Source organism: Odontesthes bonariensis, chromosome 16 (assembly GCF_027942865.1).
Source record: "Odontesthes bonariensis isolate fOdoBon6 chromosome 16, fOdoBon6.hap1, whole genome shotgun sequence".
Taxonomy (NCBI): Eukaryota; Metazoa; Chordata; class Actinopteri; order Atheriniformes; family Atherinopsidae; genus Odontesthes; species Odontesthes bonariensis.
In genome coordinates, this window is record NC_134521.1 from 7,738,327 (window position 1) to 7,758,259 (window position 19,933).

General features: G+C 39.3%; 1 protein-coding gene across 5 annotated transcripts in view; it reads right to left on the bottom strand.

The window, feature by feature from the left end:
- The window catches only part of grik1a (glutamate receptor, ionotropic, kainate 1a), a 36,836-nt gene continuing 16,903 nt past the window's right edge, over positions 1-19,933 (bottom strand). Inside the window, exons 8-18 of one of the 5 annotated variants that reach the window (XM_075487593.1) lie at positions 17,167-17,274; positions 16,865-16,909; positions 13,788-13,904; positions 13,175-13,378; positions 12,448-12,671; positions 10,949-11,067; positions 8,506-8,723; positions 7,419-7,644; positions 4,881-5,131; positions 4,071-4,239; positions 471-561 (exon numbers count right to left, since the gene is read on the bottom strand). In XM_075487593.1, coding sequence (XP_075343708.1) covers positions 4,114-4,239; positions 4,881-5,131; positions 7,419-7,644; positions 8,506-8,723; positions 10,949-11,067; positions 12,448-12,671; positions 13,175-13,378; positions 13,788-13,904; positions 16,865-16,909; positions 17,167-17,274 — 1,638 coding nt within the window. In that variant the 3' untranslated portion in view covers positions 471-561; positions 4,071-4,113. Of the gene's footprint in view, positions 562-4,070; positions 4,240-4,880; positions 5,132-7,418; positions 7,645-8,505; positions 8,724-10,948; positions 11,068-12,447; positions 12,672-13,174; positions 13,379-13,787; positions 13,905-16,864; positions 16,910-17,166; positions 17,275-19,933 lie in introns of those variants that run through there. The other 4 variants (XM_075487592.1, XM_075487595.1, XM_075487594.1 and 1 more) reach the window with 4 other exon arrangements.

Consider the following 19,933-nt stretch of genomic DNA (forward strand, 5'->3'; position numbering starts at 1 on the left):
AAAATGCAAAAATCTTTTAATTCTGAAATCTGAGAAGCTTTCACATTTACGCAATGGGAGGATTTTTAAAGTTGCAAACTGTTCTCAACTACAGCCATAAGGGGACAACAATTGTTTATTCTATGAGAGGTTTCATTCTTACAGTCACCGCCTGTAAGACAATATCAATGTCCCCCGAACAATATCAATATTTATACAGAGTTATGATTCTACAAACTACATCTACATTACTGTCATCAATGTATTATACATACACAGTCAGTGTGATATAAAGGAGTAACGAGGAAAACATTTCACATCAGGATGGTGGTGAATCACAAACAAATCTAAGAGGAAGAGAGCTAACAAAATGCAGCCTTTGATGCAACTTTAATCACGTTTTTGATCTAAGGCTCACGTGCTGGAGTCTCTTCTCCCTCCTTCCCTCCTTGCTGCTCTTTTGGGTTGACAAAGGATGCAAGGGGACCTTGCTGCACTGTGCTGTCGTGACCTCCTCCGGATGCCTTTGTAACACTGCAGGGAGATGCCCAACTCCTCCATCACAGCAGTAAAAGACACACACTGTCAAAGAGAAAGACGATGAAAAACCATCATTATGGCACGAGTAAAGCTAATTTCCAACAAACCAATTAAAGGGATAATCTGGAGTAAAATGCACTTTAGATCAATTTATGGGATGTTGGGAGCACATACGTTGAGTTGACATCAAAATCATGTCATTCGGATGTGTTTTGAGAATTTCGATTTGACCGTTTTTAGCCAAAAGTCGTTAGCCTGGAAGTGAATGGGGCAAATCATGTCACCGCTACAAAAGGCTATTTTTATACCTCTTCTACAGCTCCAAACAACATAACACTTACGTGGTAGTGAGTAGAGGGTCCCTAAAGCCAAACCGAAGTGTCCCGAGGTCTTCATGTGGTCGGATATAGAGTCCAGAATGAATTTAAACAAGCCAGTACCTTTCCGGAAATGTGTCTGCTGCAGCTGCTGCTACAGACCGTGGTGAAGTTGGTTTGATATTGGTTTGAAAAAAAAGACACCTTATTTCCTTATTGTGAATATCTGTCGAATATCCAATATCAAACCAACTTCACCACGGTCTGTAGCGGCAGCTGCAGCAGACACATTTTCGGAAAGGTACTGGCTTGATTAAATTCATTCTGGACTCTATATCCGACCACATGAAGACCTCGGGACACTTCGGTTTGGCTTTAGGGACCCTCTACTCACTACCACGTAAGTGTTATGTTGTTTGGAGCTGTAGAAGAGGTATAAAAATAGCGTTTTGTAGCGGTGACATGATTTGCCCCATTCACTTCCAGGCTAACGACTTTTGGCTAAAAACTGTAAAATCGAAATTCTCAAAACCCATCCAAATGACATGATTTTGATGTCAACTCAATGTATGTACTCCCAACATCCCGTAAATTGATCTAAAGTGCATTTTACTCCGAATTATCCCTTTAAATCTGAAAAAAATCTTGTCACAATTTTAAGAGACTGCTAATGTGTTGCTCACTACTGAAGCTAAATGAATTAGTTTGAAAGAGTTAAGCTGCAGCTGAATGTGAGTAGGCAGCCAGTGACTCAAACCACATTCATGATCAGGTTATTATTTAAAATCATCAAAGAAATGGCCTGGAGGAATGGAAAGCTACAGGCTTGTTTGGAACAGGAGCTAGACTTCAATTAAAAAAAAAAAACTGTCTTAAAACTATTAAATATTTGCTTTATATTTCTCTGGAAAGTAATTATCTCATTATAAATTCATATTCAGTCAAAGAACAGAAGACCTTCCTCGTTTATCCTGAGGCTTTGCTGAAAGCTTTTCAAACAAATACCAGTGACATGCTGTTTCAGTGAATAAAACATACCCTCTATCAACTTCTGCCTTTAAAGAAAACCTCTGATGGAATTTAAGTATTTTTCTGCATCAGCATAACATTATGAACATTTGGCACTCGTATGAGCAACTGTAATATACTTATAATATGCCTCAGTTACAATATATACATCCAAAAACATAGTGCATCTTCATGATATTTAATATTTGATCTACTAATTTAGTAGTTTTTTGTCAGGATTGTGTCTCTCCCTGATCAATTTTCCTTCAAATATTCCCCATCATTCCATTTATCATTTGAAAATCCCTTGACATTACTTGTCATCTATCTGTCTCATGTTTCTCAGTGCAGTGCTCCCTTGCCATTCATCCTGTATACCACATCTAATATTTGCCAGATTGTAGTTTGTCTGTGTGGTGCTGAGTGTCCTTCAGGCAGCACTAAAGCTGTGAACATACAGTTTTCAGTGTATTGCGTGTGAAACTCTGATACGATTCTGCTCTCCCTGGTGTCTTACAATCACCACAACCTTCTGGCTGCCAGCACACTCAATGCGATCCAGATCAGCTTCATTAGCTGTGCACTCAGCCTGCCCTTCCTGCCATGCTCTCTTCGGCCCACCTTCTTTCAACCTAAAGTTACCCCTTTTTCTGAAACGTTTAAGAGATAGACAGATTTTGCATATAGTTGACAAAGTGGCCCCATCTATGATTACTTAAAGGGATACGCCACCTCCAGGCCAAATTAAGTGTATCCCCGCATTCCCGAGACATAAATAAGTGTGTGGGAGCGTTTTCCTGGCGACCCAGGCATTGTCCGAATCTCACAGCACTGACCACTGCTTGGTTGCGCGTAATACATACATGCTAGCGTCGCCAATCGAAATATTTCGCCCAACGTGAATTAATTTACTTGATTTACCTTCTAATTACTGTGTGAGTGGTGTACTTTCACATCGAGTGCAAATGACTGTGTAAATCAACACGGAAGGCTTGGTTTGCTCATGTCGGTTTGGGAACTAGTTTCCGGTGCGGACAACACAGCCGACGCACACTCCCCGCTACGTCATTGGGAATCCCCACCCCCGACTTCCTCAAACAAACCAGCGTGAAGCAGCCAGGGACAAAAAATAAACCAATACCGTGTTTGCGAGGAGCATTTCAAGCCAGAAGACTATGACCAAAAAAATGACCCACGCTTCGCAAAGGATGGTGCTAAGACTGAAACATACAGCTGTCCCATCTGTGTTCGAAACAGAGGTTGAGTGGAGTAATATTTCGATCGGTGACGCAAGCATGGAGGTATTACGCGAAACCAAGCAGTGGTCAGTGCTCTGAGATTCGGACAATGCCTGGGTCGCCAGGAAAACTCTCTCACACACTTATTTATGTCTCGGGAATGCGGGGATACACTTAATTTGGCCTGGAGGTGGCATATCCCTTTAAGTTAAAACACAAAGAAAGTTAATTTTGAATATTTACTTTGATCGTTGGATTTCTCAACACATTATTCAATCGATATTTGCTTAATTGCAGCCAAACAAACCACTCCACAAAACAGGCTTGATGAAAAGGAAAGTTTCAAACAACATTTCTTATCCATTGATTTTCCAGAAGACACTAAATGTATCTACTGAGCCAAACCTGCTATAAAAGTGGTACATATTACTTACAGCTTAATGCCAGGGAAATGCCACACTTTTTGTCTTATTTAGATGAGACAATTAAAATGAAAACACAAAACAAAAAAAACTTGAAGAGATACATAAAACACACTTAAAAATTGCCTTCTGTTAAAACTGTCTGCATAATCAGGCATTCATCTGAGAAAGTGCTCGGTGCATATAGCAGTAGCATGCAAATAGGGGTGGATGGTCACTTATAATGAAGACAGCCTGCATGTAGATGAGCTTTCTACTCCTAATTGAACCTGCTGTCTTGTCTGTAAAAAGGCAAATTCTCTCCGTTGAAATAAACTCAGTTATTTCAACTCTACTTCGGCATCAGGAAAATGCTGAATAAAAGCTATAACAGAATTCTGCATAGGTGGCTTTAAAACAAAAACAGTGCAATCAGAACACAAAAGGTCTCAGGATGGCTAAGTGGGTGCTGAGGGCAAAGAGGGTAAGAGTAACTGGGATTGGGTGAAGCTGGAAGCTCAGGTGGAGGTGCAGATAAACTGGGATTTGTTCAACAAGGGCAGAGAGAAGGCCACCTGGTTACAAACCTATCGTCTAGAGCGAGTATGAGTTGTGTATGAGTTGCCATGGCTACTCTGTGTCATCCCTCAGTAGCCTGCCGCTCTCCAGATCATTTGATAAGGAGCTGCCAGAGGAGGAGGTGGAGCCACGCCGCTGAAACTGACGAGACTGCACCCCGTAAAAGAAACAAAAGGCCTGATTCGAAGAAAATGGGATGGAAGAGAAAACACAAAACAAAACCAGACGTGAAACAAATGTTTAAATATTGTGAAAATGAAAATTTGAAAAAAAAGAACAGGATGAAAGACACAAAAAGAAGGCACACCAAAGAAGATAATCGTGTGTATTGTATAGTTGTTTTTCAATGGCTTTTTAAGTGTGAAATGGAATGAGAATTTTTTTGTCAGTTAAAAGAAAAAGTCATTTAAAGGATAATACAGTGCTAATTAAAAGTTTGGGAAATGAAAGTTATATAAATATCCCTGAGTTAATGTTCAGTCATTTGGAGCTTCAGCTCACTTCTTTACTCCATCTAACCAAATGTTTACTATGAAGGACTGTCAGACACTGATAAAGGTTTTATTCTCAGTCACAGTAAAAACAAATCAGTTAGTAACTAAAAACAAAAATATTACTATATTCTATATATATATATATATATATATATATATATATATATATATATATATATGTGTAGCAAACTGTATTTTCTCCTTATTGATACCTTCATACAAAGACATAATTGCACGTCTGACACTGCCCAGAGCAGGGTGCACCCTCTAAGCCAGTCATTTGTGTTTGTCACACGAAGGATCAGCTGTCTCACCATCACTCACCTCCTCTATGTCAGCGTTCCTGCGGGCTTTGTAGATGAACTCTCCGATAGCAACAAACACAGAAAGGACCAGACCAGCAGCCAGGACAATGAAGATACCACCGATATTCTCCACTCCAAGAGCACTGGCCTCCTTGTTGTCCTCCTCGGGACAACCGTTTCCTCTCCACCACTTCTCCTTCATCATGTGCAACTTCCCATCCTCCTGCAGCTGAAGGATGGCGATAGTGATTTTATCCCTGTATGGAGAACCTGGTGAGGGAGATGTGACATTTACAGAGCAATTACATGTACCTCTTGCTTCTCTCTCTTTATTGATATAATGCCTTGCGATTTGCTTCTCTAGGCAAGCGTCATTTGTTTTTGTCGACTTAAAAGCTGGAATTAAATTGTATGTTTGTTATGTACCTATAACACATAATCCGAAATGGTGAAATTTAATTAAAAAAAAAAGAAAGAAAAGAAAAAACTGAAAAGTGGTGAGTGCCTTTATATTAACCCTTTTTGGAAGCCGTAAATCAGGATGTAGTGCTGGCAGATACCCACAGAAGTCAATATTAGTTCAGTTATGTCCTGCCATGTGTAATCTAAATTTCAGGTGGCCTCAAAAGGTCCAACGTTCGATATAGATGGTCTTCATGAAAGAGAAGCCAGGAAAAAAATCAAGGAAGATCTAAAAAGATTCTGCAAGCATGTGGAAGGAGCCACTCTGGTCTGATGAGATGAAAATGGAACTTTTTGGCCATCAAGGAAAACAGTTAAAACTTCAAGAATGTGCGGTAGGACTTATTGATTACAGCACAGCAGTTAAATCCAAACTTTAAACAGTTGGCGCTGTTCTGCCTTGAGGAATGGGCAAACATCCCAGCCAAACAGTCTTGCAGTTATAACTGCCCTAAAAAAATCATGTTCAAATTGGCAGGCATGCTGTGCCAGTTGAGTGAAACAAACTTCACATTTAAGAAGGCAACTCATTGCAGCACTGCTGGAGCATGTATCTGTTTCATTTGTTTTTTAGTTAACAGTAAGCAAAGCTCCAGTTTGTATTTATAATCCATGTTGTTGTTTAAATTCCATATTGAGCAACAATGCAAGGCAAAGTTATAATTTTGGACATAAAATCAGAATGTCTCCTTTAAAAGTTAATTTCTCTCACGCACACACTCACACATACTTACACACACTCCTGTTATGTAGTTGTAATGTTATTTATTTTATCCATGGTCTAAGTGTTGCATTGCATGATATGCTCTAGGCCCCATTCATGGAAACACTGGCAGAAGCTCTTTCAACTGTCCTATACAAATAAATCAACATTTTCAGCTCCTGTATTTAACACAGCCAATTGCCAATCTTTCTATTGTGTATTGCTTATATCTCTAGATTTAGTTACTGCTTTTTTTATAAACTGGGAAGAAGCGCTATATGAAGAAATGGTGGGTTAACATAAAACTGAACTTGATATGCATAATGACATCCCTGTGCAAGAGGGATCAGTGCCAACTTAGCTTTCCAGAAATGTTCTGGTTATTGACTATTGAGTAGTAGAACTACACTGCAGATGTTGCTCCATTCTGTGCTGGCTGTTATATGTTTCCTACAAGGATGGCAGCATAAGAGCAGCAGACAACACTACAATTAACAGGCTCATCGGGTTGGCCTGCTTGTATGAGTGAACTTGAATTTCTGATAGAGGTGTGTCACGCTACACAGGTTCATTAGTAATGCTTGTCATTCTCTTTAATGGGGAGGAGATCCATGGGGCAAAACTTATGCTTTTGCTATTTTGCTATTTTTTATTTGCTAATTCTTTTATTTACAGTTGCACTTCTCACACTACTTCACCTTTCAATATTCACATTCTTCACTTAAGTGTCCTGTACTCGGCAGCTTCTACAAGTGGATGTGTGTAAATCATGCCAGTGTGCAATCTCAAGTAGAAAAGGTAACTAGCAAGAACAGGCTCTAAAGAGCAGATAAGTTCTAGTGAAGTGAAATTCCAAACACTGTAAAATGGTTGGCTTGTTTCCAGTCTCAGTTCAACAAACCGGCCTAAAGCCTCTATTGGAAATTAGGCCTGAACAGCTGGCACAGCATTTTAATGGTAGTGTATTTCTACATTGAGGATGTGGGATGGCAATTCTGCACTCAAACTCTTGAAGAATAAAAATAGCATATTCCAAATTAAAGAAAACTTAACAGAGTTTCTATCAAAATCTAACTCAAGTAACACAAGGTGTTACTGCATACTGGCTTTATGTTTATATTGTAGACTGTGTACAAATATAGTTTTGCCTGTAATGCTAGAGAGACACCAACAGCTGGAAACAAATGTGTCAGCACACTTGTATGGTAAAAGCAAATTATGATTGCTCAATTCTTTTTCTTTAACTTGTTAAACCAACTGATAAGTGAAGTCTGGAGAATAAGAAGTCAATATAAGTAGGTGTACACTGCCACAAGGGTCTTCATGTGTTGAAATATGTCCAAAACAAGGGGTCGTCACTGATTGACTGAGTCTCTCTGTCATCCTTCTTACCAATAGGCGTTCCCACTCCATAGCCCTTGGAGTCTATAAGACCTCCGATCTGTGTGAGGTTGCAGTTTCTCTGGCTGATGTACTCAATGCTCGTGGACTCCATCAGCATAGCGTAGTCTGTTGTTAAAACTCGGGTGATCCCTTGCTTGTTATTCTTAACTAATGCAGTGTTCTTCCTGCTGCTCATAAATGCCCACATCTTCTCATAGGTAGAGATCTTTGATTTCTGGAGGAGCAAAAAAAAGAAAGGGCCAGTAAGAAGTGTGACTCATTTGTGTAGAAATCTAAGCCAAAGCCATGCATGTTTTTTACTCCACATAGAGTATACATGCATTCTGCGCATCAGCTTGAACTAGATTTAAATGACAACCATAAATACATATGTTTCACATCATGATGCACATGTCTCACTGTGCATTTATGTGTCTCTTCCTGCTCACTCAGATAAAATGGAACAGCTGCGTTCTAAATCTCCTCCAGCTGATTCAATTTGTTGTGGCCATCAACACAGGCTGCCTCTTTCTTTACAGGCTGCCATAATCACTGGCTGCAATCTGGTGGGATAAAGCCCAGCATGAATCACCCCTGCTAAACCACAGGATGCAAGAAGAGTTTGGAGTTGTGAGGCAAGGAAGTGACAATCCTGCCAGAGGACAGTGGTAGATTATCTAACACGACCTAACAAGTTAACAGATGTCTATCCTCAACCCAGACACCCAAAATCACATTCACAAGAAGTTTTGACAAGCATGATCTACCTCTTATCATAAACTCCCCACTTAATGAACTTATGTTTTTATGCATCTACTGCTATGTGTCCAAATATTTAAATGCATTTTCCCCCCATGGAATGTTGGGAAAAAAATGCAATTGAATGAGGCGGCAACAGATTAAACCGATTTAACCATTGTTTAATTAAGTGAAAGTACAAGACTATCTTCTTGGGCTCACACCTGAGCTATCCATCCATCCATCCATCCATTAATCCATCCATCCCTCCTCTACACCCGCTTGATCCAATTTAGAATCGCAGGGGGCTGGAACTTACCCCAGCATTGAAAAATACAGGACGCTACACCAGGATTACCTTAAAGAAGGTCATAGTAGATCCATCCCTCACTGACCCATATTCAATCCTGGTCTGTTTGGCGAGGTCGTCAGCAGAATCGATGGGTGCGTCCATTCTTTCCACAGTGAGGAAGGCTGCCAAGTTGGCCGTGTAGGATGAGATGATTATTAAAGTAAAAAACCACCAGATACCCCCAAGTATACGAGTGGACAGAGCCTTGGGCATCAGCTCTGAGCCTGGAAGCATTGAGAGAGAGAAAAGAGGTTAAAACCAGCGTAATAGATGAAGGTTTTACAAAGATTAAGAGTTGGTATTGGAAAGTGTAGAATGATGTTGATAATGCAGAACTAATTCTGCTACTAATTCTAGTGTGCTAATATTGTACAACTATAATGGAAGGAAGGCTAGTTTAAATACAGTATGAATTGTGGGAATATGATGCTCTTAGGATATTGCATTTTTGCAAGGTAAAGTGCTCCGGTCTACATGGGGTTATCTTGACAGCCGTGTTCATGCATGACCTCCAACTGGACTCCAACTGCTCCTCTACTGGTCTAAATGACCATATCTGCATCTCTATGAGCAGTATGTTTATTTTCAGCATCCTCAGCATCAAGTAAACACAACATCACAAATTATACATGTCAAATCTGACAAAAAATGTATGTACAGAAAAAAAGCGCAGAACATCACATCAAAATGTAATGAAGTATTAAGCTAAGCAAGCAAAATTAACATAATTGTGTTGCATCTTCTCTTTTCTATTCAAAAAAAGAAAACAAAAAAGGATTGAGGTATTTCAGAAATAAATATATTCAATGTGGCAGGGTTGGATTTGTTCCCTTTTTCTTGTTTTAGGTGTGAACAGATGCCTGACTGCTGCCGCAACAGGTTAGCTTTACCAAAAAAGGTAAATTACATGCACCGCATGAATGTGCTTATACCACACATATGCAGAGGCAGTGGATACATGCACTATACAAACTGTCTGAGCTTGGTTTTGTTTGAATGACAAAAGGTGAAATAGAAATCCTGCAACATTTCAGCAGAACATACAATCCGAGCAAATAGCTTTACAGATGAAAATAAAATGACCCCAATCAAAAATTTGTGCACATTTGAAATAAATTTAACTTTCACGCAGCTTCTTTTATCTTTTTCTTTTCTAGCACTGCTTTAATCTGCACAAAAGAAACATCAAGTCTCCAAGACATCCAACATGACACCCATTGTCATGATGCTTGGCAAAAATTTCAGGGAACAATCTTTTCTTTCTTTACTGTTATTCAGAGAATTTACAAGATAACTACACTAAGAGCCCAATAATTTGATTTCAGGCACAAATGTGCACAACTGCAAGTACCATGCATACTTAGCTGTTCTTATCAAAATCATGTCATTCGGATGGGTTTTGAGAATTTCGATTTGACCGTTTTTAGCCAAAAGTCGTTAGCCTGGAAGTGAATGGGGCAAATCATGTCACCGCTACAAAACGCTATTTTTATACCTCTTCTACAGCTCCAAACAACATAACACTTACGTGGTAGTGAGTAGAGGGTCCCTAAAGCCAAACCAAAGTGTCCCGAGGTCTTCATGTGGTCGGATATAGAGTACAGAATGAATTTAATCAAGCCAGTACCTTTCCGAAAATGTGTCTGTGTTTGATATTGGATATTCGACAGATATTCACAATAAGGAAATAAGGTGTCTTTTTTTTCAAACCAATATCAAACCAACTTCACCACGGTCTGTAGCAGCAGCTGCAGCAGACACATTTCCGGAAAGGTACTGGCTTGTTTAAATTCATTCTGGACTCTATATCCGACCACATGAAGACCTCGGGACACTTTGGTTTGGCTTTAGGGACCCTCTACTCACTACCACGTAAGTGTTATGTTGTTTGGAGCTGTAGAAGAGGTATAAAAATAGCGTTTTGTAGCGGTGACATGATTTGCCCCATTCACTTCCAGGCTAACGACTTTTGGCTAAAAACTGTAAAATCGAAATTCTCAAAACACATCCGAATGACATGATTTTGATGTCAACTCAACGTATGTACTCCCAACATCCCATAAATTGATCTAAAGTGCATTTTACTCCGGATTATCCCTTTAAGTAGCTATTTGATGTCCATTTAAATAACTGCATTCCATTCATGGTTAGCACAAAGAGGTATTTGCAGGCTTCACACTACAAATTCCACGGGCAAGTCAGTGAAATTCAAACAAAGAGGTGGATGAGCGCACAGAGAATCAGATAAAGATGTGTACATTACAGAGACCTTAAAATGATCATCATCTGCAATGCGCAAATCACAACACAGCATAAGAGGCCACAGGTTAGTTTTAACTGATTAAACCCACAATAACTGATTAGACTTGTCAATTTTTTTAAACCCTTTTTTAATCCACTCTTGATGAAAACATGTAAAGATTAGAACCACTTTAAAAGTAAGATATACCTTGCCGCATGAGAGCTCCAATGCCAAACCAGAAACTGTTCAGTAAAGTGAAATTGTTCTGTACAAGAGATGAGGATGGGTTGCATGAATGAGGATTGTACCACTCATATGGAGTAAACCTGCAAGACAATGGAAATAAATTATGGAGGGTAAGAAAGACAACAGGATATTCAAATACTCAAATACAAACGAAATGCATTGTACCTAAATCATCTTGAAGTTTGGTCAAAAAGAGAATTTCTCCTCACGCACGTTTCAATGCGCCACAGAAAACTGTACTTTCTCATGATTTACATTTTGATTATCAGAGATTGATTCTCACGTGCAAGTTTCTTGGTGCAACCTGCTGAAAAGGGTTTTTGCAGGCTATCTGAGAGAAGCGTGTTCTCAGTTACTCCCAGTTTTTTAACAGCTACAGAGAAAGGCAGTTGGGCAGCTGACTGCTAAAAGGCATATTTTGTTTTATTTAACAACAGTACAATGCCAAGTGGTGATATCCCATAATACAAAAGAGCTTGTTAAAAAGCTGACCTGGGGTCTCATTTCTAAACTAATTACTACTAAGTGAATCTCTACACACAAACATCCTCAGGTAAAGCTCCCTACTTATATCTCTCAGGCCCAATTTTGTGCAACAGCCCAAAATACTGTACAGAATATCCTTAATAACTCTTGTGCTTTTTCAGTCTAGTGCAGGGGTTCCCAAACTTTTCCATGCCAAGGCCCCCCAAACAGTATTAGCTTCTGGCCGGGGACCCCCTTTGCAAACCACAGACAATGCTACAAAATATGTAAAGAAACATCAACTTTTAGAACGTATTTTCTTTCTTTTATTCACGGACAGTAGCTCGCCGTGTGAATGCAGCCTGACTAAATCCTCTTCTTTACATCTGAAGAAGTCTGCCGGATGTTTTTGTATCAAGTGACGCTGAAGTTTCGAAGGTTTTAAACACTCATTTGAGAGGGTCTTCAGACAGAGGACGCATTGCGGGCAATCGTGGCCATTTTTCTGTACGACTGTAAAGCCAAACTTAATGTATGCTGCCTCATACTTTCTGATTTTAGTTGGCCAGTTCTTAGGTTTTTTTTGCAGCAGTGTCCTCCACAGCAGGGCTGTTGGTCTGTTCCTTCGGTCGCTTCCAAGTCAAAAATCTGTCCTTTTTGGCTAAGCTACCTACACGCTAGCTTGAGGAGCAGCTTGAGAACAGACCGCCAGGTCTACGATGTTTTGACTGGCAGCCAATCAGAAAGACAAGCATGGCAAATAACATTTCGATATGACATATTATTATAAATTGTATTTTACAATACTGATTAAAAAATGTGACTATTTTTTATAATGTGTAAAAAAAATATATTTTCTATTTTTGCATTTTTTTCTTATCTTCCCTCCAATTTTCTGAGGCCCCCCTAGCGCCCCCTGGCGGCCCCCACTTTGAAAACCACTGGTCTAGTGCATACATCAACTCATCATAACAAGCATCAATCCAACCTCTTACCTTGCAATCACAAAGAGCACACAGCTGACACCAGTGCAGGCTAGTAGCACATACATCCAGATGTCCGGAGACAAAGGGTTAAGGAAGGAGAATACCCCTGGATTGGTGCCATTAGGTTTCCGGTACAGGATGCTGATTCCTAAGGTCATGAAGGGCTTTGAGAAGTCAATCACTTTCTCCCTCACATAGGTGATGGTTAAAGGAGCCACGGCAAGGTCTGCAACCTGATGGAAAGATGCAACTTGTTAATATTTATCTTTTTTATCCATGTACTTATTTTGTGTCTATATTTGTATGGGTGTGAAAGATTAAAAAAAATAAGTAATACGCAGCAGTAACAGTGAGAAAGGTAAGAAATTAATGGAGGATTTGATATGATGTGTCATAAAGGAATCACAATCAAAAAAGCTGGAAAGACCCTCAAGGCTCTTTAGATGAAGAAGAATTTTTACAATCCCACCAAAAAAATGTTAGAAGTCTAGCGTTTGTAGCCTGTGTATTCAAACTGGTCCAAATGTGTTAATACTGCACCCGCCTTACATTAATTTGATCACAAGACGAAACACGACTGAACATGCTGCCTACAAGCAGGCTTTATTGCAATCTGTAAACTCTACTTTGGATAACCTCATCATTACTTTTCTGCTCCATGGCATGAAAGAAATAATGATCTAACTAACATTGAAAGGGAAGCATTTTTAATGGGGTGACGTAACCGTTCACTCACATGGTCGATCAGCTCCCGGACCATCCCATTCCACTCTCCCTTGTCATTCTGGGCTCCATACTTCCCATCACCCACCAGTCTGACTTCATAGGTAAAACCCAAAATGTTCGAGAGCTCTTTCAACAGGTCCATGCAGTATCCCTCATAGCGCTCATTTCCAACTAGCTCCTTGTCTGATTTTTTGATCATCACATATGGATTCTCCTGCACAGCAAAAAGTAAATCAATCAATGAAATGAAAAAAACGGTTCAGTTTGACAGACCAATTCCCCATCCTGAGTAATTAAGTTTTATGTTTCTAAGTACTCAGGAAGCTGCATATATGGTTTTAGTCTGATGATCATTGCATGAGTGGCAATCTAAACAAAAAAATCTAGTTATCTAATTATAGGGTTGATGTTGTATATTTCTGGTGAACAACGATCTATTTCTATGTGCTATATTTTCTCTCTACATGGCCTAAATGGGTAGGAGGAAACAATTTCATCCCCCCCTGTCTTCTCCCTTCTGTTTTTTATTTTCCTTCAGTTCTTCCAATTGTCGCCACTCTACACATCCCAAAAGTACCCTCTCGTTCTCCCTTTGCTGTCCTCTATTTAATCTTCCTCCTCACCTGTATGGTGGTGACAATAAGAGTCCTGTTAGCCATAGAGTCTGTCACATTGTTATTCTTGTCTCGATTGGGCTTCTCCATCAGGGTCATCCCCTTGTATGAGTTCCACACAGCAACCTGAAAAGACAAACAGTGATTCAGAATTATGGAGTCACATTTAGCTTTGATATAAAGCACATATGACGTTTAATATTAGCTGTTGCAGGGACTGTAGAAGACTGATAAAACTGCAGGGTAAACATGTTTGCATCCGTTAAAGCTTTGAATAAATCTTGACATATTGAATTAGAGCATCTCTGTGATTCCGACCATCCGAGCTATCAAAGCAATCTTTTGTCTAAACTAGTCTAAACAAGAAGCCAGAACCTGCCTCAGCACACGTATTAATCACATTTTCCGATTCGGTGAACAGAAAAATGGAGCACAAGTATGAAGGTTAAAAGACCTGACACTGCTGGCTCTTATTCAGACTTCTGCTATATTCCCTGTCCTACAACATTTCCATTTGTTCAGCTTTGCTCTGATGATTCCGGACAAAGTGCTGTAAACTTCCATTTCATTTACAGTGAATATGAAATGAAGAGATAAGCTTACAGTAGTTCCAGTATCATTTGGGGTTTTTTTGTGTGCAGAAACAAAGCTGATTTCCACGACAAATATGAATACAACAATTCTCTTCATCACAAATTACATGGGATTGGAGCAGCATCTGTTTCCTTGTCTTTTCAAACTAGCTCTAAATTTTCAGGATTTAAAATAATTTATTTCTTGTCTGACAAAAAAAATTGAATTCTGTAAGGCCTTGATTGTTGGATGCTTAGTCTTTGATCATTTTGCCTTGTATAATTCATAGATAATGTATTAATCTCTTGATGACGAACATGAAAGATAAGATAAAACTACTTGAATGTGATGGTGAAGAGTCACACCAGCAGGAACAGCATGAATGAAGAAGGGCAGAGTAAGAGGGGTGGGCTGGTGAGGGCACAGTGGGTTTGTCCTGCAAACTGTTACTGTAAGCATGAAAAAGGCTGTCTGCCTCATCTGACCAGGCGGCATAATCCCCACAGTTACCAGATTAGAACAGGCATCTGGCAGCCGGATTTTGAACCCCTCAAATCCCTGCACTGTTTAAGATCCAAGTGATGCAATAAAGTCAAGCGCATTAACTCATTACTCTTCATTGTTAATAGAACTAAAACAAGTGACAAACTTTCTTCCTCTGGCAGTTCACTCTATGAATAAAAAGTAAAGTGTTTTATTATTTTCATTCAGAAACAATGGCCTGTTCTGTCAGTGGCTGCATAAAAAGGATGGGCAGCAATGTGCACATCAGTGTCTCATGAAACTGAGCTCTGCAGAATGTGAATCTTCAGAAAAGGCTTGCGTCGAATTACCTGTTCCAAAAGAAGAAATGTTTTCACTTTACCTTATTCTGTTAGCCCATAGAGACAAACGGAAAATCTGCTAATTTATAACCTTGCGAAAAGCACTCTTTCCCACGCGCTTTCCCTCTGAGGCACTCTGTGCAGGGGTCTATAAATCTTCTTATCTCTGGACACGGAAGATGAGGAACATTCTGACTGGTTGTTGGACTGAATTAATTGAATTGTTCTTAATCTATGAGATAAATGAGCAGAGCGAGAACAATATTTTTGGAAGTGTGGAGGGCACTTTGGTTTCAGATTGTGTGGTTTCACATAATCTAGCAAGCTTCATGTTGTTCAAAAGGGTTTCTTTTGGAAATACCCTCCTCTCTGAAACATAAAATCTACTGCTCATTAGAAAGAAATCTGGCCAAGCCCTTAGAATAAATGCAAAACAATACAGACTGGGTCAATCACATAATCATCATCTTTTGAAACCCAGGTCCTGGTTTTATTGTGAATAGCAAAGCAGCTTCCACCAACAAAGTGTGTTACAGTAACTGACAGGAATATCCTCCCTTATGCTTAAACTAAGATGCTATGAATCCAAAAGCTCGCCCTCGCCTGGAACCAAATCACTACTGAAAACCGTTACCACAGATCGGAAACGCACTAAGCCAGGCCTAGAGAGCCGGGGGGGGGGGGGGGGGGGGGGGGTATTTCCAGAAAAGTCAACAACTTTAGGAGAAAACATTTTATTTCTCAGAAGACTTTCACTTTATTTAGTCACGTCATCCTCTACAGCGTATTTAACACTCCAGTGCCCAAGAACTAACACAACTGCAACCAACTGATAATTCATTTTTCATTGCCGTAAAGTCAGACGTTTTATGGGATATGCTCACCATAAAGTGCTATTTCCTCTGAGGGGAGGCTATTGAGAGCTAAAAGTACTGAATGCTATTAAAATTTCAGCATAAATCACCGTTTCTGCACCTTGACAGATGCTGACTGCCTCCACAACTGTGTGCCCGACAGCTGAAACAGACGGTGAGGAGGAACTTTGCAAACAAATGGTCTTTGAAACGATTAATTGGTTCAACATTTGCTCTTTCACCCGTCAAATAATTTCAGCAAAGATATGCAGAGAAAAAAAAAATACTTAGGTTGCCTATTACTTAACTTACTTGGTGTGGTTCCTTTCTAGTGTGAAGACTTTTTCTAAGTCACTAAGTCACATGACTTAGATTCTGGTCATTCTTCACACACAAATATGATGACTTCATGATGACAGAGTCCTATCTTGTTGTTTAACTGACACAGGTTTCCTTTACATTCAAACACTGACCCGTCAAGTTGATGGCACACCAACATCATCAGACCCACCTCCATCTGCAAACCAATCAGGTTTAAGTATAACTTCAATGTGACACCAAACATAAAAGATGCTGTGCTATGTCTGCTCAAATAAAAATGATTCGATCTTTTTTTCTAAAGCTACTAAAAGGTTTTGACGTCTGTCAGAGCGGTCAGTCTGTACCCAAAGCAGGAGGAAAACGGAAATGTCAAATACGGCTTCACGATAAACAAAATCAGTGAAGAGTAAGAAAGTTGACAAGGCAGGTAGCACGGAGGTGTGTGGCATATGGAATGAGGATAGGGGGAGGACAGGAAAAAAACAAACGCTTCCACCAAAACGCTAGAACAAACCTTGATCCACCTTTTCGTGAGACGACTTGTACCTTCCACATTACCCTTTTGAAATTTTGAAAAAGGCAATATTAAGCACAAACATCATGAAAAGAGACAGTCAGTTGTTGCAGCACTATTATCATTTTTGACTGAACAGATTCAATACATATAACTGTGTGGATGGATTATAGAAAAAAAAGCATCTCTACTGTAGCCCCCTCCCTCTCTTTTCCTTTCATGAGTACTAACACACATGAATTGGCCAGCCTGGACGCTGCAGGAGAGTGGTGTAATTGGCTGTTTCAGGCCTCTGTACTCACCCTGGTGCTGCCGTCCTCTTGCAGGCTGATGATGTCCAAATCAAAGTTTCTCCTCAGGCCATCTGTCTTATTAAGCATGATGTGCCCTGTCAGTCCATCCCACTGTGCCTACAAATAGGGACGAGCACACAGAGAGTAGTGGGAGACCATCTGAGTTCTTTATATGTGCAGAGCCTGAATGAAATATCTTTAACAGACTCCCAGAAGAAGAATAGATGCTTTGTCCATGTTGGCATATGGTGAGAAGACTCAAGTAAATCAAGCGAATACAGGAAGATGGATCCAGATATTTCTGAGGTACAGTCTCAATATGCATGTAAGTTTATGTTTAAGACAATGACAGTAACTAGACCTTAATGGTGAGGATATTACGATATTTAATTTGAGCTGAGATAGTGATAATATTCATATTGACACACATGCACATTTCTTTAACAACACTTGTACACAGCTTTACAGCTGAAGTGCTTCTCTGAACATTCCTGACCTTGTTACACATCTTGTACAAAGTGACTTTATTCAAGATTTTCCTTTTTCCTCCAATGCCATTCCTCTATTATGTGGTGAAAGTTATATTTTCATCATTTACCATTTATTTCTTTGACGCAGTTCAAAATGCTGTCTACAGACAGAAAAGAAAAAAAAGGGGGGGGTGGCATATTACATCTGTACTGCACTCCCTGTCTTCTCTGGCTTCCTGTTTGTTGATTTTAACAATGATTTTAAGATTGATTTTAAAATTTTGCTGTTCACTTTTAAGTGCCCAGATAGAAAGCTTTGGTGTGCCAACCAATTTCCCTTAATGTGCCTAACAATGGCTGCCCCTGAGCAATTCAAATTCTTGCAAAAGACCCACAGTTTACAGTTATTTATGATGTATTATTCATTGTTGTTTTACTGTTGTACTTTTAAACTGTGAAGCTTTTTGGTCAGCTTCGATTGTTTTTAAATCTGCTACATGAATAAAAGTGACTTGACTTAACTTAAAAATGCATCTTTCTTCAAATATCAATGAATTATTTATTTTACAAGCTTAAAAGGTTCTGTAAAGAATATGAAGGTCACACCAGGCAGTGTTGAATGTTTGAGGAAATGGGGGTCACTGCTGTGAGCATCCCGCTCCCTCAGAGGCAGTGTTTTATCTGCTGGCACCCTTCATGCCGACCCAAAGTGTCTTTAATCTGTGCACACGTTGCAGGACTAACTTCTAAAACATTATATTTCTTCTCAGCATAAACAATCACAAAAATATCTGCTCTCTTCAAGTAAAAACTAAATATGTGGACTTGTAAAACAAAATAAATATGACAAAAACCCATTTAACAGTCAAGCAAATCATTGCTATCAGCCCGTAACTGGATGTGAGCTTATAAATGTTTTGTTTCATGTTCGGTTCGATAACTGAATCGAAACAGAAGGTTGGATTTTGTAGGAGATTAGAATTAAGCACAACAGACCTTGCACCAAGTCATACAAAACTATTCACAAGCTTCTGTGGTTTTGTAACATTTAGTTTCATTTGCTTAGTAAAATGCATTTTGCAATGTGCAGAAATGTGTGCGGAGGAAGAGTATCGAGGACAGTAATTGTTTTTTCCCATAGCAGGTATCCCTGGTGGAGAGATTTTGGATTTGTTTGCGCCTTTGCCCTTTCCACACAACCCCCGACTGGTCAAAGCAGATGGCAGCCCTTTTTTAGCCTCGTTCTGTTGGAGGTCTCTTCCTTTTAAGAAGGAGTGCTCTCCACAGTCGCTCACCAGCTTGTGCATGCTCAAGAGAGGAAATTGAATCTAACTGAAGATTCTATGCGATCTTTGCTTCCTTTGATTCGTTGTTTTTCATGAATCGACATTATATGAATACAGTTAAAACTAACTGCACGGATTTGGAGGAAAAGTCTTCAATTGAATGTAATAATGTGATTTGAACTGGATTTAATATGCCTTATATCTAACTTATTTATAATCTCCTCAAAGTACCGTGAGATGAATTGCCTTGAATTGGCAATGTATGAAATGGATTTATTTGGATTTTAATGAATTATAACTAATTGGATTCTAATTTTTATGAAATGGACTGCAACTGCTTTGATGTGGCATTTGTTGTAATTTGGCACTGAATAAATAAAACTAAAGTGAATCTAATCGAAAATGAAAAAAATGTATTTAGAATATGATTATGAATAAAGTTAACTGAATTTAAATCAGTTCATTGTCAGATTTGAGAGTTTCATCCAACTTTTAAGTAAAAAATAAAACATGAAACCCAAACAGAAGAAAGAATCAAGATAAGATAGTCAGACAAAGATCAGGAAGTATAGTCCTCACAAGATGGCATCCCTGTGGGCTTGAACTACCTTGTCATTCTCTATTTAAAATCTTAGAAAACCACAGGTGTTGCAATAGAGCAGCAAAAACTCAATCCAGAGTCAAAACCAAAATGAAATCTAACTTGGAGCCCTGCTTGATTTTCAGGGGAAAGTAGAAGAATGTTGACTCTGATCGTATCCCTTTCTTTGTGGGAGGCTTTATAGCTCAGCAATGTGTTTTTCTCAGTGCTAGCAAAGGTGGATGTCCATTAACTCTGGACTGCAGGGCAGGCACTCAAAAAGACAACGACAGAAAATACCACAGTTCAGTTTACAGCTCACTGGGAAAGGGAGTGTAACTGTGCTCCCTGGTAAAAAAAAACACTGTTATGCTGGCATATTTTCAGATAGTAAATAGTTCTTCGCCAATGTATTATTGGCTGAAAAATTGAAACTTGGC